Here is a 22,698-nt window from a genome sequence, read left to right on the forward strand (position 1 = left end):
ATATCATAGGGACCATCTGTCCTGTCTACACACTCTGTAATAATCATAACTACCCACATCATGATCAATACCCACACACACTGCTATGACTTCATTCCCTCGTTACCACCAGTTACTGCTGAAAATCACCAGCAGGCTTCAACACTATTATATTCTGTAGAAATAATATACAGAACTGGAAATGATAATCTAAGTGAACAAATGCCCACAACAGTTTGTCAGTACTTGTTGATACTGCTTTCATTTTTCATGCAGTCAGGCTAAATAATATGACACACCTGCTGCCTTTATAAAATATATATTGTCATTAATTACAAATGTTCTGTCCTGCTATTTGTATGCACACAGAGGAGGAATTTAAAAAAAAAAAAAAAGTTATTTAATGAGATCATCAGTCAGATTTTTGTGCTGATTTTTGTCAGCAGCTGGAGGTAAGTATTAGTTAGCATCTAGTATTTTCTTGCACTGGCCAAATACTAGTCTTTCAGATGAGCAGTGCAGCAGAGCAGTGTCTTACAATTAGGCCTATATCTGTCGAACCAGTAGATGTACAGGAAATATCATCATTAGCCCAGTACTGTCTGGAATGAGTTATATAAAGTCTCTTGTCTCTGCTCTCGTTGTCGCTTGTAAGTCACATTGGATAAGATGACTCCTATGCTCTTGAGCTCCTAGCCCTGCGAGTTGTTTTGAATATATATTTGATATTTCTCAAGTGTTTTTAATAAGTCATACTACCAAACTGTCAAGAGTTATGGATGGCAATTGCAAGAAGTGATTTTTAGTGGATTCCCTCTGCCCAGCATGCTCCTGCTGGAAGCCCTTCTGCTGCTTCCACTGCAAGTTGTTGGCTGGCCCAAAACTACAGAGCCTGATTGAACTCTGATCAAACAGTCTGAATTCCAGTGGGTCTATTGAAGAGCTGGAGAGATTTATTGAAGTGAGTTATCAAAGTGCAAACGGAAACATGTCCCAGAAAGATAGAAACTTTGGGAAAGAGACAAGAAGAAGATCCTAAAGGATATCAATGAGGATTCCAGACCCTCCCCAGGCAAAAAAAGTGCATTCTGACAGTGTGGGAGTGAGCCAACGATGGAGGTAGAAATTGCTTTACTGCAATCCATTGATAAAAGACTTGCAAAGCTTGAGATATTGTCATGAGAGAGGAATTTGGCAAGCTCAGAGCGAACCTTGAACATAGTCAGATGCAAATTGACGATTTGATGTCTGGGAATGTGGTGCTAAAATGCTCCGTGCAAACTGTGGAGAATATGGTGGCTGCTATTGAAAAGGAGAACAAGCAGCTGAGAGAAACCTTGCTGGACTTCCAATGCCGCTCCATGAGAGACAATATTGTGTTGAATCCTGGAGGACACTGACTGTGAATCTGCTGTGCGGCAATTTCTGATTGAACAGTTAAAAATGACGCTAGAAACAACTCAGAGCATCACTTTCTCTCACATTCACACAATGGGTAAAGTTTCTGAGGGTTGGCCGTGAGCCATTGTTGCTCGATTTGAACATTTTAAAGAAACAGAACTTAAAAGCAAGGACAAGGAACTCAGGAATACATCCTTTGGAATGAACGATCAATATCCTCCTGAGATAAATGAGAAGAAAAATTCTTTATCCATCTATGAAGGTGCATTCAATGCACTTACCTCACTGAGTGTTGACAAGTTGTACATAAACAGCCAGTTGTATAGGGACTCGAAGGTTATTCTGTGGTTATTCTAGATCTGTGTATGGTCTGATGGGTTGTCTAGTCCTGGACTCATGATGGATCTTTTGTTTAACACATCAAAGCCAAGTAGGAGACAGGTACATTCAATTGACTTGTCATTGTTGAGGAAGGGCTTGCATTTAGAACGTTAATATTTGCAGCTTGCCATAATATGCTTATTTTAGCCATAACTAAAATGCATTTAGATGCAAAATGATGAGAAGAGATAGGAGCATGTATGTAGGAGGAGTGGCTTATACATTCAAAATCATATTTACCTTCTAAGGAGAGATGACCTTTGTGTTGGTCAAGCTGATGTAATATGGGTATAAAATATAGTTGCCATATCAGTTACCAATGCTTATTGGATGTGTTTACAGATCTCTCAAATCAAACATGTCCTGTCTGGAAGATCTGTGTAGCAGCATAAATAAAGCAAGAGAAGAAAACATGGAGGTTCTCCTATTGGATGACTTTAATATTAATAAGAGTGATACAAAGAATACAAATAGAACTAACTTAAACCAAATGGTTACAAGTGCAACAAGATTTTCCACCAGAAACCATGAGAAAATTGAGACATGTATTGTTTTGATTTTTAGCAGTTTACCAGTGCAGTGTTCTGAAGGATGTTCCATTCCTGTGGGTTGGACAGATCACAATATTGTGATGATGACTAAAAACACCAGAGTTCCCAAGAAATCACTGTGTATGATTATCAAGAAAAGTTTTAAAAATTTCAACCAATGTGAAGGATTTATTTTAGATAACAGGTCATTGTTTACTTTTCAGGGAGAAGATCCACTACATCCGGACAGAAGGTACCCAGGGTGTGGAGAAGCTGTCATGTGATGCAGACCTGGTCATCCTACTGAGGTAAAGAACCTCATTCCAGTATCAACCCAACATCTAGTTTGTTTTTCTGTAACGTTCTTACAAACTGCTGAAATCACAAATACCTGGACTATAGTGCAAAGAACAAAAGTCATCTATGCTTTTTTGTCTCCCGTCCTTGCAGTTTATTTGAAGAGGAAATCATGTCTTATGTTCCACCTCACCCCATCCACCCCGGCTTCAGCTTCTCTCCTCGCTGTTCCCCCGCCTCCTCGCCTCAGAACTCTCCTGGTAGGTCCTTCAAGCTGCCAATCACATGGCAATCACAGCTGCCTGTCATTAATATGAAGCCCGACTGTTTCTTTGACTCAGAGAAAAACAAAATAATGAAAATAATGAAACATTCCTGAACTACTTCAGTAATAATTCTTGTTATTGCAGCAAAGTGGTTTGTGTCAAACACACAGTTGCATTATGCTTCATACAGACAATACCTACATAACACAGTTCAAGTTTAGTTTCTCACTACAACTGTACAGTTAAAACAAACATTTCTTCAAAATCTGGACATTTTAAAGGAGCACTACACTGATTTTCAGCCCCTTTCCAGATAGTATCCACAGCCACTGGAATGTATATTATTGGTAGAATGTAACTAAGTACATTTACTCAAGTACTGTACTTACATTAAGTTCAATTTGGAAGTACTTGTAGTTTACTTGAGTATTTCTATTTTATGCTACATTATACTTCTACTCCACTACAATTCAGAGTAATGTTTTATACTTTTTCACTACATTTATTCAACAGCTATAGTTACAATACAGATTATTTACACACACAACATATGATTGGTTCCTAAAATATAACTTGTTATAAACTACCCAATAATATATAAAGTAGTTAAAAAGAGCTCCAACCTGACTAACAACTATGTTGGACTGTTGTTTGCATGTAATTGAATGAGTTACAGCAGACTTGTTGACATTATAGTATTACTCCTTTTGTCCCTCCAACATTTGTAGTTGAAAACCACATTTTTGCCAAACATCACTTCACAGTATATATAATGTACATACAGACAACATTATGGATAATGTCACATTTTATACCATGTTATCCAAATGAACTTGTATGTGTTCACCACTGAGGAAGCAGGTGTTCAGGCTGTGACCAGCAGCAGATCCAGTTGGGACAAGAAGACTGAGCTGCCACCACCAACATTAGTGGTTTGGGATTTTCCTGAGTGGCAGATATTGAGATTTTCTAAGCTTTTTGCCCCTCAGTCCACCCACATCCTTCACATACACACATGAGTTATCTGCCTATCACCTGATGCCACAGTAATCAGTAGGCAGGTAGTTACTCACATTTGCAAGTGAAGTGGATGCACTCTGGAGAACTGTTGACAGTGAAGATGCTCAGTAATCTAGCATGCTATCTGAAGCCCTCTGCGGGTTTTGTTAGACACACACACACACACACACACAGAGAAACTCCATAATGGTAATCATTGCTGTTTGACAGAGCCTGCTGTGCCATGTTGAGGTGCACTAATGTTATCTTAATGAGCTCCAGTAGATCTCAAGCGGCCCACAAGTGTGTGTGTGTGTGTGTGTTGGGGTGTGCATGTTACTGATGGAAGGTTCTATAAAGGGAAATTGGGTCACAGCAGGGAAGCCTGGCTTGTAATAGTGCTTTATCTAATAGTTGTCTATTGTCTTTTTGTAAACCTGACCTGGAAAAACAGTAAGAAATGTTGTTGGCTCAGCTGAACTGCTCCACATCTTACATTCCCAGTCAGTCGAACTGTAAGAAACATCCCTCAGGGTTCATTCCTTCTCTTATTGACTATTAAAATGTTATTTTTTTATTTTCTGCCACTGGTGTGAGATAATCTGCACGATAGTCTTACTGTTATACTGTATATTATTATTATTGTTGTGCATTTCAGGGTCCTTTTTATCTTCTGCAGATCTTTAACATGCAGTCCACAGTTTTATCTCATCCCAGCTCAGGTTTCTATGAATATCAATTTTACACAAATAATTAAGATATCATGAAATAAATAGTCATATGAATAAATACAGATAAAATGCATAATATGTCCATGAAATTATATAAAGGAAAAAAGCTACTCAAATTTTAAAACTTGACTCATGGATCAAATGTTATTTCATCCTGCTTTTGAAGAGGTCAGAACTCTAGCAACAATTAGTTGTCTCACAGTTAAGTTCTTCTTTATATGCTACGAGATTTGCTGGGATTTTGACCTCTTCATTGTTATTGTAAAAAGCAGGATAGAAGCAGTGTTTATTGTTGGTCATTTGCTTCATTCCACTAGTTATTTTTTCAGAATGCCTCTTTTCATTGCAAATTCTTTGATTGCCATGTATGTGAGATGTTTGCTAATTCAGACCAAAGCAACAGCCAATCACAACAAAGTACCCTGTTTGATTGTTAGACAAAAACTCAGTGATGGAAAAATGGAATGAGTTTTAAAAGTTTAAATTGGATTATTTTACAATTTCACTAAAAAGAAATCACAAAGGTTATAATAAATATTTTGTCTGTATCCCACTCCTCCAGCCTCACTCTCCACTTTTAAATCGCTATTAAATATAATACACTTATGCAAAGACCTTTTGATGTTATCTTCTCTCTTATCATTTCTTTTATGTTTATTTATTCTTGTCTTTGTGTATGTAGGCCTGCAGAGAGCCAGGGCTCCAGCTCCGTACCGCAGAGACTTTGAAGCCAAACTAAGAAACTTCTACAGGAAATTAGAAGCAAAGGGCTACGGCCAGGGACCAGGCAAGATCAAGTAAGACTGTATGCAAACTACACACATGAATCCATTTATTGTACCATCAAAATAAAACGGATCCATTAGATTGTTACAGCAGTAGTAAATATCCTGATATTAGTTCTGACACAGCTGACACTGCTTTCTCCCCTCCTAACATTTTTGAGATAATTATAATCCAGTCCCAAATATATGTTTATTTATCATCTACATCTATATCTATAGGTTACAGCCCCACAAATCCAAAATGCAGTAACTACATATTTGTTTGAAATTGACTTTAGACCAGAATCAGAGTTTTTGACATCAGTTTTACCATATCAAAATTATTATGCCATAGGAATGTGTAATTTTCGGGGAAGAAACCCCCCAAAAAAGCTGTAAAATTTTCAGAAATTACAAAACTAAACAACAACTAAGGTAAAAACAAAACTGTGCAGAATGTACTCTAGTTAGTTAAGGCTACTCAGAGGGCAGTTATAGCTAGCCTTAGCTGAAGCTACTTTACAAACTGTTAACTGCAATTGAAAATCAATTTTGATACTTCAATATCTTGGTAATTGAGTTTATTGTACCACATAAATAAGACAGTAACTAAATCAAACATAATCTAACCCTAACCCATAATGACAAAAGGGCAGTGGTGGCCTGAAGAAGTGGGCTTGTGACCGGAGGGTTGTTGGTCAGTCCAGGATACTGTTGGGTGGAGTAAGTGAAAAAGCAGCACTTGCCAAACCTTCATTACCAATGTGCTCTTGAGCAAGGCACTTTATCCCAACTGCTCCAATGGAGCTCCTCAGTGGCCAGCAGCTCAGACTGTGGTTGTACTGGACAGCTTCCAGGTGTGAATGTGTGTAACTTTGTGAATGTGATCAGGACATTCTTGCAAAAGAGAGGCTTCCTCTCAGTGAAACTTCCCTGAAAAGGTTTTAAACTAAACCAAACAAACCATTTAAATCAAAGGACTCTAAAATCTTTTTTTTTTAAAAAAGCTAAATCAATTACACCAAAAAAGGTTAAAATAAATTCAAAAACAAGTATGGGCTATAAAGGCTCTAAAGAAATCTAAAATGATATGAATGAAATCTAAAATGATTGAAAATCAAAATTTAAAGGATATGTAAATAAAACTCAAATTACAGTAACACATGTTTGGAGAAAAACCAACGGATGGTATAGAAGGAACTTGCAAGACAACAGAGCTTCACTCTGCCCCGGCCTAATGGAGGAGAAACATCCTCCAGAACATTGCAACATTGGCACGAATTATTCACAAAGGATAAATATAGAGCCCAGTTTTTTGAAACACTCCAATCCAAACTAGGATGGAGTAATTCACTCACCAATCTTTGAAGCAGTAATGGCTATTAACTCAAATCCTAATTAGACAAATTTGTCAGGGGACATGAGAGCCCAAATTTTATGGGGAACAGGAACCCACACTTGGGATCAAGGATGGTTTTGGAGAGGGGTGCCCTCTCTGGAAATCAGGGCCAGCATTCATGGACCCTGCATAAACCCCTCCCTCTTTAGGCAATGGGGTTCATTCAAGTTTTCCATAATGAAGAAGAGTAACACCAGATAAACTAGTCCTTCTAAAAGCTAACTAGCCTAACTTGAATGCCCTAACCTATCTGAGATTGCCCAAACATAGAATACAGCATCTGATTTTATGATTTTTCCCTCCTGTTTTGTTGGGAAGTTAAGGTTTTATTAACTTTAACATATATAGCTGTTACAGCAATGAGGACAGTGAGGTGATATCCTCAGTGGTAGCTTTCTTGGAATGTAGGTTTCAGTATTGAATACATTTCGATTTAAATATTTGTAGGAATTAATTTCTCCACCAGAACTTTGTAGAGAAAGCTTTGAAACTGAATTTAGACCTACATGTTAGGAAAACAAATGCACAGAAACTGAATTGAATAAAATATGAAAAATGTTCCAAGCATTTCATACTTTCTTTTGGGGTCTGGTCAAAGTTTTTGTTAGGGGGACTTGTTCCAGTGTGATGTATAAGCTCCAGTGTTTGAGCTGTCCTGGTTGTTGTAGGTTGCTGATCAGGAGAGAACACCTGCTGGAAGGAACCTTTAACCAGGTGATGGCGTACTCCCGCAAAGAGCTGCAGAGGAACAAACTTTACGTCACCTTTCTGGGAGAGGAGGGGTGAGACACAACAACACACACGCACACACTGTAACACAGCTAAATGTGTTGCAGTGCAGTAGGTTATCTGCTAATCTCAAGATTTTGAGGCCAAAAATTATGCGATTGGAATTGCCAACATGCGTTGTTTTTTTATCCTGTTTACAATATCTTTAAAGCTGCACTAGTCAATGTTTTTATGTTAACAATGGATTAAATGACTTAGTACAATGTGAAAGGGTTTGCTCATAATGATGAACTCACACAGAACTGTTAGCCGAACTTTGTCTTTTCTCTAAGCTCTACAGAGCGTTTTAGGCTCTTTTAGCTCTTTGTTTTGGTTTTCAGGCCCACAACTCTGCTCTCGTCAGCATTGTTTCCAGCAGCAGCAGACAACTGTTCTTAGTGGCTAAGCTCTAAAAAACCCACTGTACACTACCTGCCCAACACTAAACTGCAGTCAGACAGAGTTAGCAGCTAGCTGTAAACATAGAGACAGATATTTTTCATAGTAGTTGGTGGAGACCAAACCAGAGCTAAATGGAGAGTGAATATTGGACTTACATCCATCAGGTGGACACAAACACAACTCTAAATGAATGTTAATGTTGGTCTGTGTCTGCTGGATGTGTAAATATGCAACTGTTTGCTAACACATTCATAGCAAAATGATATGTCATTGTTGTGTTTACAGCTTGTTTGCTGCTTTAAATGATGTGTATTCAGTTTCTCTGTAATATATTCTTGGTGAGGTGTTAAACCATTTGAAACATTATTTATAGAGTTATAGGACATTAAAATAGACTTAATTAAACTGTCCTCTTTGTTGGAGGTGGATAAATGGAAGAGATCTAGTTTATTTAATAGGCCACAAGAAGGCTATATTAGTGTCCAAATGTACCATGAACCAAATGTGTAAAACTGTTTCCTCCCTCTGTCTTCTTGTGTCCTCAGATTAGATTACAGTGGTCCGTCCAGAGAATTTTTCTTCCTCTTGTCTCAGGAGTTGTTTAATCCGTACTACGGTCTGTTTGAATACTCAGCCAACGACACTTACACCGTTCAAATCAGCCCCATGTCAGCATTTGTTGAGAACCATCTGGAATGGTAAGCTGTTCACACACACACACACACACACACACACACACATGCATGCATACTGTGTGACCATAATGTCCTCAGTTTGATTCCAGCCAGACACCTTTATTGCCCAAAAAACTGAAATATATTTTAAAAAGTGTAACACTTGATTCTGAGTGAATAAATGAGCACAATATTATTTGGTCTCTGGCTCTCAGATGTCATGGAGAACAAGCTCAAATTCCTTACTGTCTAGAGGTGACACTGCCACTCATACTCCGACTTTCATCAACTCATGAGTTTTGTATAGCTGCTTGTATCCTCTACATTACACCTTGTACCCTTGTATTTTGTATCAGTCCAATTGGCTCCTATTTCATGTTCATGTAACAATGTCAAAGTTTTCTATAACTGATTCTATTGCAAATGTTTCCTGCGTGTCCAGGTTCCGTTTCAGCGGTCGTATCCTGGGCCTGGCTTTGATTCATCAATACTTGCTGGATGCTTTCTTCACCAGACCCTTCTACAAGGCCCTGCTCAGACTGTTAGTACACACATACTCACACACCTGAAGTATTTATCATGTGTCATTTACCTCTTCACTTTCAATTCAGAGGTTAAAAACAGTAGAAGAAAATGCATGTATTCCAAACAACTCATAAATGTAATTGTGTGTGGGTATAAGTTTGTTTTTCTGTAGACACACATACATGTTCTTGTGCATGTACAAGAGGATGCACACATAGGTGCTTATAAATTCCTGCGGGGTGCCCAATGTAGCTAGATTTCTCAGAAACAACATTGAAATAGTACAAACTGATGGTCAGAACATAAACCTTTGTAAAGAAATTCAAGTGTTGGACAAACAGAAACTCAGACCTGATAATAGCGCTAGATGGAAACTCAAGGGATCATCAGAGTTAGATAGGATGAGAAGCTCAGAGTAAAGCCACTGCTCCTTCATGTCAAAAGGGGCCAGTTGAGGTGGTTTGGGCAGCTGGTTAGGATGCCTCTCTGGGGGTGTTCTGGACACGTCCAACTGGTAATAAACTAAAAAGACAAGGGCCATAAAGCTATATGTGTATGGTCTTTGTCTTTTCTTTTCAAAAGCTGAGCTCTGTGTGTCCTACAGGCCGACAGACCTGTCTGATCTGGAGTATCTAGATGAGGAGTTCCACCAGTCTCTTCAGTGGATGAAAGACAATGACATCACAGACATCCTGGACCTCACCTTCACTGTCAATGAGGAGGTCTTCGGCCAGGTCAGTTTGTGTTTCTAGTTGTGTTTGTCACTGAGGATAACAGCTTCAGCCATATATGATCAGGTGTGCATGTAGAGCTCTTATTTTCTCAATGATAGTATCGTTATATATACAGTATATTTTCTTAATGACAAGCTTTCACTGCTTTGATGACTTATACTGTTAACTAACTGTTTCTAGGTGACAGAGCGGGAGCTGAAGTCGGGTGGCTCCAACCTCCAGGTGACTGAGAAGAACAAGAAAGATTATATCGAGCGGATGGCCAAGTGGAGGGTGGAGAGAGGAGTGGTGCAGCAGACAGAGGCGCTGGTCAGAGGCTTCTACGAGGTAAACACCTATACACAATACTGTCAGCTCTCACATGGTGTGTAACGCAATAAAATGAGCTTATAAAAGCCTTTGTTGTATGAGTAAAAATTCACAGTAAAACCATTTAGTCCTCATTTAGTCCATATAGCCTATGCCTATAGATGTGAATACATCATAATACACCCATGCACACACACATTAATGCAACCACACACCCAAAGGCAACTGAAACATTTACCTGTTTCTTTGTTTTTCCATTCCAGGTGGTAGACTCCAGGCTGGTGTCGGTATTTGATGCCCGGGAGCTGGAGCTAGTTATCGCTGGTACAGTAGAGATTGACCTCGGGGACTGGAGGAGCAACACAGAGTACAGAGGAGGTGTGTATGCATAAAACTGTACCTAAAATTCTCATATATGTACAGTAGTCTTAACATGCAATTCTGGTATTTTTCAACTTGCTGTATTTCCAATAAATGCGGACATTGTGATTCTTTGGGTCATGCTAACTTTGCGCTCCCTTGTAGAGACTGGGGGGAAACAAGGACTCATGTAAAACAATATGAATGGAGGCATATTATTTATACAGTTATAGGACTAAATGGATGCGGTCAGTCAAACTGCATCATGTCTTTAATGTTGGAGGTGGATACATCTACAGTATTTTTCCATCCAAGGTTATATTACTGTTACCTTTGATTACTTGTCTGTGCATAGCCCTTAACCTGAGTTTATTCTGATGTCACATGTCAACTCCCTGACTTCCACTCACTAGGTTACCATGATGGTCACATAGTGATGCGGTGGTTCTGGGCCGCCGTGGAGCGTTTCAACAACGAGCAGCGTCTCCGCCTGCTGCAGTTTGTCACCGGGACGTCCAGTGTGCCCTATGAAGGCTTCGCCGCCTTGCGGGGATCCAACGGCCTCCGACGCTTCTGCATCGAGAAGTGGGGCAAAGTTACCTCCCTCCCCAGGTATCTAACCCTGAGAACTGAGCTGTTTCCTACAGAGGTGGTTAGGGTTTCTTTTGTTGTCTGACAATTGGATGTCACTCTTTTGTCACACATTTTATTTATATATCCCAATATCACAAATCACAAATTTGCCTCAATAGGCTTTACAATCTGTACAGCATACAACACCATCGGTCCTTAGACTCTTATAACTAATAGCAGGTTCTGCAGCTAGTTATTATAAAAGTACCCTTTGTTCTTATCAGAACCAAATATAATTGATGCAGCATTTGAATCTCTAGTTTTGAAGTCTGTGTCAGTGTAGCTGTGATGGTCCAGGTGCAGCAGCAGTGTTCTGTCGTGAACACACTAAAACAGAACACATACGAGCTGCTGAAGAAAACCTCTAACAAAATTCTTAATCTTTAAACTTTTAAAAACAAAGTAGTGGATGCTTGAAGATGTCTCACTGAAAGTTTGCTTCAAAAACCAAATAATGCACAGACTGGAGTGTGGATGCTTTTCCTGAAATTATTCATCAGGCTGTTATTTGGGCTTTACTTCATTTTTAAATGTTTAGTTATGTGATGACTTTATTAAAAAATAGATGTATATAATTCCACCTCACAATACGATCTGAGCAAAAGATGAGGGCACTGCATACACATATTTCATGATGCTTTATGTAAAAGCTTTGACATTGTTCACATCAGTTCATTAAAATGTTCCAGCTTAGCATAGTAGCTATTTTGGTATTTTCCCTTCCCTGCGGTGCAAGTAGATCTGAAATTGTGCAAGGTGTGTTCCTCTCTGACCTTACAATAGGACCTTAATTTAGTAAACAGCAGTTCAAAGTGAGCGTGTTCAGCAGAAACAGCAAGGTTCAAGTTTCACCGCAGAGCAGCGAAAAGTGCCAGAGTTTGACTTCATGGACAGAGGAAGCTTCTGCATCAGCAGTTATACTTCTACTAGTAACAGGAGGTTTGAGATGTGTGTGTGTTGGCACAGTTGACGTGGTGTAAAGTTACACTGTAACTTTTGAAAGTTATATTTTCCTATCCTTTAAACAAGTTCCTGAGTCTGTGCTTTGTTTTCAGGTTATAGTGACAGGGTCCTATTGTTACAAACACTGATTGGTCCCTCTATCAGTTCAACTTCTTCATGGGCAGCTATGGTTTAGAAGTCCTCTAATTAAGTTTTATTAAGTGTTTTTTTTAGTGAAATGTGTTCTCTATGCAGCATTTCTTTTAATCATTTTTTTCTCTTTCAGGAGACATTGAACCTTGAATAAATTAATGTATAAATGTACTTGGAAAATACCACATATGCAGTGCATGTAAAAAAGTGTTCATCCCCCTTAGAAGTTTTCATGTTCTATTATTTTACAACATTGAATCAAAGTAGAATTGATGTGGCTTCTTTGACACTGATCAACAGAAAAAGACACTTTAATGTCAGAGTGGAAGCAGATCTCTACTATACAATGTGATCTAGATTAATTACAAATATGAAATACAAAATACATGTTTGCATAAGTATTCCTTCCAAGTCAGTATTCAGTAGATGCATCTTTTGCAGCAGTTGCAGCCTTGAGTCTGGGTGGATAGATCTCTCAAAGTTTCACATACTGAAGTTTTTCCTCATTCTTTACAAAACAGCTGGAGCTGTCAGGTTGCATGTGGCTTGTGAGTGAAGAACCAGAAATTCTAGACCCAGACTGAGCCACTTCAGGACATTAACATTGTTGTTTTGGAGCAATTCCTGTGTATCCTTAGCTTCATGCTTCAGCTCATTGTCCTGCTGTAAAACAAATCTTCTCCTAAGTGGCAGGTTTCTCTCAGATTGCATCAGATTTTCCTCCCGGAGTTTGTGTATTTTGCTGGATTCATTTTCCCCTACAACCCTCACAAGCCTTCCAGGGCTGCAGAGGGACACCCACACACTGGGGATGCTATACTTTTCTGCACCGTAGATGTTCTGAAATATCAAACTGAGGAATCCATGTTGATCCCTCATTCTAGCAGCTTATAACACAGCACTGAAGGAATGAGTTTGCATTAATAAAAAAGCTCATATAGTTGCACCAACAATGTTTGTGCAAGTGTTCTAGATTTTCCTAAATGTTTATCAAAATTAATTCAAAGTTCAGATGAAATTTAATTGCTTTATTGTCTGCTACAGCATACATATCCGCCATTTAAATAACATGTCTTGTGTTCTACTTTTGATAGAAAAAAAAACAGAAACCAAACAGGAGATCTTTGTTTTTCGGTGTCATGGTGGCGCCCCCTAGTTTTGGATTAATTTGACAGAAGAAAGATAATTAATGTGATGTGGACTTTGGGTATTCCCTTCCAGCTATGACTCTCCATACTCTCTAACACATCTGTTTGTTTCTCTCTCTCAGGGCTCATACCTGTTTTAATCGTCTGGACCTGCCTCCATACCCCTCATACACCATGCTGTATGAGAAACTGCTGACGGCTGTGGAGGAAACCAGCACGTTTGGCCTGGAGTGAGCCAGACAAGCAATCAACACTGCATCTCTTTCTGTGTGACACTGGCTGGGCCAATAGAGGGAAAAAAAACTCTTGGGCTTTAATGTATGGTAAAGATTCCTGGATTGTGCAGACTTACTGAACAAAGCTTTTGGTCATGTGGATATGTACGTCACTGTTATGGTGTGGTTATGTGTTAGTCTCTCACTTAGCTATGACAGCACCCAGCACTTAGGACACCACAGCAGGACTACTGTTATTTTTATATTAATCATGAAGACCGGAGAATATGACCCATAGAATGGGTACTTAAAAGCAAGATCATTTAAAGTTGCATGTACCAAAATGCATCATCCATTCAATGATTAAAAAATACCTACAGTGATAGAAAATACTAAAAAAAAAAAAAAAAAAAAACTACAACAATTAAAGAGCAATGTACAGAAAGTAAGACAAATAATAGCGACACAAGAGCATATAAACACATTGAAAACAAGAACTTTGTATAGGATCTATAATCTATGACAGCAAAATACTTGACAACGTATTGAATTAAATTAAAGATTTTTTCTCATACCCGTGTTGAAAATTTGAATTCACAGAAAAGATTCAAGTAATAAATGATAGAAAACTTACAGTATGCAGTATGCACATATACTGTAAAAACAAATAGAATAAAATCAAAAAGAAAAAGAAAAGAGAAGCATTAACAGAAATAGTAGATATGCGTACATACACAATCACTACTGCACAAATAATGCAAACTGTAATAAATACACAATTTAAATGAGATTAAACAGATATACAGCATATATGTATATAATTTGAAGGATGACATAAATTTGTCAATATTTTCAGTGAATTCAAACTGAATGCAAATGTGTGAATATAATTATTATAAATAATAATCTAATTGCAATTTGTCAGGTAGTTTGCTGCTCTTATACATTCAGATAAATCTATGTGTGGCTTTAAAGAAGTGGTTCAAAGTATGATGAAGATTTTGAAAAGACTCATGCAAAGTCTAGTAGCCCTGATGCCAAAGGAACAATCATGTCTGTTTTTAATCTGGAGAGCCTACAGAGATCATAATGTACTTTTTCTGGACTGTGGTGGGCCAATAGGAACCTGCCTGAGGATCTGAGACTGTGATCTGGTTCATAGGATACATTAAAAGAGGACACTGGGGGACATTATAAATAAGAAGTGTGATGTAGCTTGGTGCCAGACACCAGCCATCCCAAGACCTTAGGGCTGATCAGTATAACCTTACAATCAAATCTAAAACTACAACCAATGTTAAGATAAAGGCATAAGTCCATATTATACTTTTGCTCCAGTGAGAGCTGTAGCCTCTGCATATTAGACAGAGGAGAGGAAATTTTGCCGATAGACAAGAGTAGACAGAGGTGCAGAAGTCTGAACGAGATAAAAGGATTGATTCTTTTCCTAGACCATTTAGCTTTGGGAACCATGGCTTTTGAGGAACCCATCACCTTGTGTGGTGATTTTAAAAAAAAAAAAAAAAAAAAAAAAAAAAGCTAGACTGTCAGTACCACTATGCTTTATTAACAGAAACACCTGGGTGTGAGGACAAAACGTAAGTCTGCAGATAATTCAGTGAGTCCAGGAAGGAGCTTGTAAATTGCTGGGAGGATCATTCTAAATCTGATCCCTAGCTGGACTGCTGAAGGGATAAGTTGGTCTCAGTAATGTACAAAACATTTATTTAAGCCTTTTTTACACATTCTCTGGTTTTGCTCTCCGTTAACTATAGCAATGAATTTTCTTTTTAAAGCAATCTCAATATGTTTTTTAGGTCCCGGAAGTCTTTTAGGAAGGGTCTAGTACACTGAGGGTAGGGAAGGACTGAAAGGGTATTCTATAAACACTTCATCAACAATGCTCCTTTGGTCTAAATCAGATACAGTACATCAACAGCAAATCGAGGTTAAGGGTACAGTATATCCCTTTAAATGGGCCGGTTGTCTAATGGACAGTTACAGACTTAACAACTACTACAATATTTCTCCAATTCTGATACTCAAGAAGTATTGGTATTGGTTCCAAGAAGGCCTAGATCCGGACCCGAACTTTTTGTAAGTCCAAAGTGAGGACAGCATCTGGACACGGACCTTTCTGTTTCTCCTCTGAATGGACAGCCATGTTACTGACAAACCACTCCAACAATCTCTCCAAGCTTTCTTGCTCTGCAGTACTTTCAAAGACAATGATGTCACATCTCCTGTAACAAAGTAGCCATCAACTCCAACACAAGGGCTTCTAGGAGACTGTGGGAGATCCTGTTGACCCAGCAAACAGGTAGTTCACGATTCCTTGAAGACGAAGAATGCGCATGTGGACACTGTGTTTTCAGCCGGCTAAAGGGGACTTTCTATAAATCCTGTTTGCCAGAGTAGTGCTTAACCTTTTAGCATCTCTGGTCCTGCTGTTTGAATGGAAGCTGCCTGTACTCTTATTCATGTCTTCCACTAATGAACTTCTTGTCTCTGACTATACCATCACCATGGTGTTGTTCTTTGCATGGAGCAGGTACTCCAACATCCGAACCTTTACTGTCTCTCCTGAGAAATGCCTAGGTTCAAACAACATGACTGGTACAAAGCGGCATGTAGGTCTCCAAGGGCCTGCGGTCATTGGTTTGGCCTCCTGAACTGATCCGGCTCTTTTGGTATAAACTTGATGTGTAGAGGGGACAAACCAGTGTAATATATGCAATAGTTAAGACATTTACTTCAGTCTGTTCCACAATCTACCATGTTCTTTCAGACAAAGACTGACTGCAATGCACCCTCAAACCCTTGTCTACACATCTCTAGTCCAGTAGTGAAACTGTGCCTCAGTTACTTACTGCCTCATACAGTACGTGGCCTGTGGGGTTGTGGTTGTGCTTAGTAGTTAGCACTTGAGCCCCACATAAGGAAGGTCCTTAGTTCAGATATTTGCCTTGGTTCTTTCTGAATACAGTTTGCATGTTCTCCCCATGTTCATGTGGGTTTCCTTTCACACTCCAAACTAAAGTTAGGTTCATTGGAGTCTCTAATACCCCATTTACACTTAGCCACTTCATGTGTCTTAGGCAGATAGCAATCTGACATAAAATAGCTGTGTTTAAATGCAACTAGGAAGCGTTATAGCTCAATTGCAATCCGATTGCTCAAACCGTAACACCTCAGGAAGGAGTTTGAAATGCATGCTAGCCAGATGTTGACAGGATATAATATCATCTCTAAACTTTCCAAATGTTATTGGCCTGACTTGATTCGATTCTGATATTAAGTCCTTCTGGGGGTGTTGTGACGCCAGAAAAATGTATTTGGTGTTTTGAAATGCCCTGTATGGACACTATGCCAAAATGATTTCACAGCCCAACACCGTTCCTGGGGACTTGCAGCTGCAGTGACACTGACAGTAGTCATCTTTCTCCCTGTCATATAAAAGTGGCAGGAAGTAAGCAGCTCCAGTGATTTCACCACTTCATACAGGCATAATGTGCTGTTTGTAGAGTTTATCTGAACCCCAATCAGTGCACCCATTGAATGATCTATATAGTTTGGAGAGCAGTGTGAATGATAGCCGGCAAAACCTCTGTCTCGCTTGTCTTGCCTCCAATCCATGCAAGTGGTCCATGTGTTTGCGGTAGTTGGTGGAGAGTTGTTCGCTAGCATGCTAAACTGGTTTTCAGCTCAAATAATTCTTCTTTTGATGTTTTTTGGCTGTCACCATTTTCACACCTTCAGGTGCATTACCACCACCCTCTGGACCAGAGTAGGGCCTACCCAGCCATGCATCTAATGCAGGAAAAGCAAGACGGTTGCGTAAACCATCTGGCTAAGTGTAAATGAAAGTGCATTAAATCGCATCTGGACTTTATTCAAATATAAAACCCAGATTTCCTAGGATTTATGTCCAAAAGATGATTTAACATCTCAGTTTATGTCCAGTGCCAACTTTCAGTGCCAATGAAGTAGTGCACCCTTAATGTTGCAAGCTGAAAGGTAAAGGTGTGGAGGTTGGGATGTTGGATGGATGCTGAGTGTGTTAGACTTTTATGCAGGAGACCAGAGTTTATGTCCTTTCACAGACCTGCAGTTACCTTTTGCCTCGTCATTAAACCTAACCTCAATCTCTCCCTAACCTTCACCCAAATGGTTTTGTTGCCTAACCAAAACTATAGTTTATTTGCCATAACCACAGTCTTTACCTAACAATAACCATAGCTGCCATGTACTAATATCGTACAAAGTGAGGAAATTTTAAAAAATTGTTGGCATTGAACATAATCCAAGTTTTCATCCAATATCGATAGTCTGGTAATTCAGTAAGACCCTTGAAATTGTAAGTGTGAATGGGGCTTAAATTACAGATAGGGTTAAGCATTCATTTGTCTGTCAGCACTGAGAGCGACTGGCGACCTGTACAGCTTGCTTCCCTACCATTCACCCAAGGCATGCTGGGATAGGCTCCAGCCCCCCATCCCCTGACCATGACCCTGAATTCAACTTAGTGGCTGTAAAGAACAGATTGATGTCACACTTCTAGATATTTGTCGCTCAGAGTTTGGCAACAGCTGAACTTTTCACCAACATTAACTATCAGCAGCCGGCTAGATTTCATGCTTTGTTCACCACATGACTGTTTTATTGAACAACATTTTAACACACAGGATCAAATCTTATTTTTTGTCATTTACATTTGGAATACTACTGAATTAAACATTTCAAATGAGTAATATCACTTAAATGTTGCTTGCTCGCTACAGAAACGATCACAGTGGTGTAATGTGGCTCTACAAAGCAACAGAAATACAGGATTTTCCTGTTTAAATCTTGCAGAAGTGTAGACCACTATATATATATGAAGACTGGGTATAGCAATTTAAGAATGAATTTGAAGAGAATCCGATCTTTAAGTAAGTCTGTAGTCATCCTTGGCAGTGGCCAGGCCTTATCCACACATCTCTACAACCAAGAGGAAAAGGCTGATAATGTTGCATCTTCCCCAGCTTTTTTTTTTTCTACAATCTTTTGTACTGTTATTTATACTGTATTGTATTTATAAGTAAAGGGGAGTACTGAAGCTTTCCTTGAATGTTTTGTTTATTTGCATTTTTTTTTTTTTGATGGTGTGGTAAGAAGCATGAGTCAAAGAGTTTGCCTTCACTTTTGAAGCCTTTGCGTTTTGATATGTGTCTTTTTCTATTATCTATTAAGCTAGCTGATTACTTGTCGCTCAGCGCAGGAAATGTGCTACCTGTTTTTGTTTCCATTTGGCTCACAGTGTTTCTCTATTTCTGTTCACTTTCTCTGCTGGCAGTGGCAGTTTCATCATTAAGATTCTGTCAATGTTTTCAGGAATGTTTTCTTCCATGTCACAAACGTCTTACTGTACTATGTCATACATTTTACAGCTGTATGTATCCATCAAGTAATCTGTGCTTTGCAGTTTGTGACAACAAATGACATGCATAAAAAAATATGCATGGATGTAATTTGTTGAAAACGTTAAGACAGCATACGTACGTAAGTCTTGTTTTTATTGGGTTGATGTGTTGAATACACACAGTTGACCTTGAACACTGATATTTATTGTGGAAAAAGAATGGTTAGGAACACTCCCACAACAAACACAGAAACATAAGTGCTTTGATAGCAGCTATTATAGAAATATTTAAATAAGCTTTTGGAAAAGTAAAGAATCATGAGGTGTCTACAGAATGGTATAAGTGGTGGAAAATTGTAGTTGCTGTTTGGTATTTGTGTCTTTTTAAGCTATTTGTCTATTTTCATTTTTAAAAGCATAAATTTAACAAAGGGAATATCTGAATGGCTGGATGGATGGTGGCAACTTTTCTGGGAGGTGACACTGAAGCATGCATTTTTTTGTTTGTTTTGTTTCTAGTTTTGTGTGTGTATGTTATACACATACAGTATGTACATAATGTTGAAAGGTACAGTTCTGATTTGTATGAGAACGGGTTGCTAAATACTCAGGCTGTGCTATCGCTCCACCATACCATACCACTGTTTATGAATCTCAATAAAAAGGTCATTTTGTTACTTTGCTGCCACTGTGTGACTATATTGTAAAGAGCTAGACAAGTTTTTGAAACTACTGTCCAAAACAAAAATACAGTTTGACAAAAAATCCTATAAGGTCTACTAACTTTTTTTTTCCAGAGCTCTCAGCCACATCATTGGGCCTTCATCAGAGGACGGAGTTTGGGAAAAAACAATCAAACAAAATTAATCTTCACATATTTATATATAATGTACCGCTGGCCCATCACCAGCCACTCTGTGGAAATTGGCCCTTTTTAAATGTGAAGTCTCTCTCAAATAAGAGTCTTATTCAAAATGGCTTTATCTCCTCCACCCTCCTAGATTTCTTGTTCCTCACTGAAACTTGGTTGGATTCTGGTGAATAGAGCCAGCTGTGGCTCTGGGGCCATGTAAGTGCAGTGCAAACTCCCTTTGAGCCAGAGTGTAGGCATGCTGCTGTTCTAGGAGTTCAACTGGAAGATCTGGAATGTTGGGAAAAACAGACCCAAAAATCTGAAATTTGATTTCAATTTATGCATTATGTAGGGGTGAAACATGTTAGTTTAACATTTCAACAGTGCATTTCAGATCACAAATCAAGCAAAATGTTATTGGTAGTCTGATTTCCTATCTACTGCCTTTGCCAGTATGAAATGAAACACACTGTATATTCTTACATAAATGAAGAAAACCTCCCAGAATAGTGGTCAAGCTTTAGCTGTAGTTCTTCTGAAATGTTTTTCTTTTTCTCTTTTAAATCATCTAGCAGTGAATTTATAGTTCATTTCTGTCTTCTTTGTGCAGCCAGTGCATTAGACTGGCAGCATAAATATGGCTTACTAGATCTCATTTAGGCTAGCTAGTACGTATAATCTCATGAGCACAAACACATCCCAGCTGATAATTTTAAAAAAGTAAATAATACAAAGAATGAGGTCATTGTTGAGTAAATATCACATCTACCTCTAGTCACGTAGTGCTTTAACAATTATTCAGTAAGGTTATGTTTTCATTAGGCAGCCATCATCATAATAGTGTCAGGTCATTTTCAGGACAGCTTGAAGTAATATTTCACGTTCATTAACTTATATAACAGTAAAATACACTAAAGTGGTCTACTCTTGACTGTTGACTGCCACAATATGGTGACCATGCAGATGCATGTCAAATTGCTAACGCAGTATCTACATTTCTATACCTATGGTTTTGTTGGCTGACTGTTACTGACATTTAAGTCGGATATCATTCTGACCCTAACCCTATGATGCCATCCAAATGAGTCAAATCAAGTAGATATCTTTAAACATTACGGTCTTTTCAGTGGCAAAGTTCCTCTTTTTGTTACTATACTTCCACCACAGCTCAACAGGTCTGAGGAAAACACAAAGAGGGAATTTGATGCTTAAAAGACTGTAAATGTGTCAGATATCCACTTGATATGACTAACTCAGACTGCTGAAGCCTCATATAAGTCTCTGATAAACTTTTAAATGCATTTTTGCACAAAATGACTGTATGGACACACTGAGGATTTTTGGCCTCCATCACCTACATTAAAAGCACATTTGAATGGAATCTTTTAATAGCCAGTATGAACAGGAGGAATGATTACACTGTTCATATGGACACCTGACTGTTGTTTTACTCAGGTTTACCTGACAGAGCGTACAGTGTGCCTCAATTTCAGCTAGTGCTAGAGTTCTCCAATAAAACTGTTATTTATTCATTTTATTATTTATTTAAAATTACTTACTTATTTTTTTTAATACTGAACATTTTGAGGCTCCATAATGTTAAAATACTGTAGGAACATGCCTTATCTCTCTTAGAAAAACAGCTTTATTGAGACAATACGAGCTAACAGCACTTTGTGTGTAGGCTACAACGTCCAGGAGACTAAATCTGCCAGCAGAGATTCCTTTCATATTCAGTTATCCAAACAAAACATTTTACCAAAGTCATGTAAAGATAAAGATGTAAAGATTTCATATAAATGCAACAGAAAGCGCTTCGCTTCACTATCGCTCCATTGGCCAGTCCGTCTGTCAATCATCCCCAGCCTCAGTAAGTGAAGCAGAGCACCGGCTCGTGCTGGCAGTGAGCGGAGAGCGAGCTGAGGACCGCAAGTTCAGACTGAAACTTCATCAAAATGAGCTGGTCAGCAGCGTTATTTGATAGAATATTAAACCATGCTGGTGCTACTAACTCCAAGCTTTCCAAACAGTGATATTTTTCTGTCGCACGAATGTTTTTTTGAAGTTGTCGCTCAGCGTTTAGTCAGTTGTGTTGTTTAATATTAGTGTGCTGCTGTTCGTGAAAGTTTTCAGAGTTTAAGCTAACGTTAACGAACCGCTCCAATTAAACGACGCCATGATCCCTGAACGTCCCGGCGCCGGGGACGCGAGGAGCCGGGCCCGCCACCAAAACAGCCCGGCAGCCGAACCGAGCCAGAGCCGCAGCGTCGGCGGCTTGTTGTCCCAAATCAAAACCAGCATCAGGAGCGAACCTTTCACCGACCACTACACCATCATCCCCGGTAAAGAGCTCGGAAGGTAAGACAAAGTGTTGGAAGTTATCGGAAAGCTTAAGTTAATTAAAAATACATATTTTATTTCTGTTTATTGTTCAAGTTGTGTGTCGAGGTAACGTGGCACCACCGGTTAAACAAGACAACATGTTGGACCTCGCTGTTTGAGGGTAAATATGTACCTTTTGAACAGTGTAGGTGGACGAAATTCCTTGTTGTTGTATTTGTTGACTTGACAGGGCAGTTAGGCTGTCTGCCAGGCTCCTGTATCCATGACAACGATGTTTTGGACTTTCTGCCTCACTTAATTTTATTATTATTATTTTTTACACAGCCATATTTTTCAGTCTAAACCTCTCTGACTTTTACAAGTTACTCCTCTTATCATGCGAAGGTACTCTGTTTACAACAACGACACAGTTTATAACTGTCTACTGCATGACTGGGAAGAGGTGAATAATTGCTTTGATTTGTAGAGATATATCTTTTTTTTTCTTGGTG

At 38.8% G+C, this 22,698-nt stretch overlaps 2 protein-coding genes across 4 annotated transcripts in view; both read left to right on the forward strand.

Moving 5' to 3' along the window:
- The window catches only part of LOC121887978 (E3 ubiquitin-protein ligase HECW1), an 81,520-nt gene extending 61,803 nt beyond the window's left edge, over window positions 1–19,717 (forward strand). For all 3 annotated transcript variants that reach the window (XM_042399176.1, XM_042399178.1, XM_042399177.1), the window contains 11 exons: window positions 2,516–2,599; window positions 2,742–2,848; window positions 5,267–5,381; window positions 7,416–7,529; window positions 8,463–8,615; window positions 9,034–9,132; window positions 9,721–9,850; window positions 10,031–10,177; window positions 10,423–10,537; window positions 10,933–11,131; window positions 13,518–19,717. In XM_042399176.1, coding sequence (XP_042255110.1) covers window positions 2,516–2,599; window positions 2,742–2,848; window positions 5,267–5,381; window positions 7,416–7,529; window positions 8,463–8,615; window positions 9,034–9,132; window positions 9,721–9,850; window positions 10,031–10,177; window positions 10,423–10,537; window positions 10,933–11,131; window positions 13,518–13,629 — 1,375 coding nt within the window. In that variant the 3' untranslated portion in view covers window positions 13,630–19,717. The remainder of the gene's footprint in view (window positions 1–2,515; window positions 2,600–2,741; window positions 2,849–5,266; window positions 5,382–7,415; window positions 7,530–8,462; window positions 8,616–9,033; window positions 9,133–9,720; window positions 9,851–10,030; window positions 10,178–10,422; window positions 10,538–10,932; window positions 11,132–13,517) is intronic.
- Window positions 19,718–21,778: 2,061 nt separating this feature from the next.
- The window catches only part of stk17a (serine/threonine kinase 17a), a 35,457-nt gene continuing 34,537 nt past the window's right edge, over window positions 21,779–22,698 (forward strand). The window contains exon 1 of the mRNA XM_042399707.1: window positions 21,779–22,222. Within this exon, the coding sequence (XP_042255641.1) occupies window positions 22,041–22,222 (182 nt within the window). The 5' untranslated portion in view covers window positions 21,779–22,040. The remainder of the gene's footprint in view (window positions 22,223–22,698) is intronic.

The sequence above is a fragment of the Thunnus maccoyii genome, chromosome 21, assembly GCF_910596095.1.
Source record: "Thunnus maccoyii chromosome 21, fThuMac1.1, whole genome shotgun sequence".
Lineage (NCBI taxonomy): Eukaryota > Metazoa > Chordata > Actinopteri > Scombriformes > Scombridae > Thunnus > Thunnus maccoyii.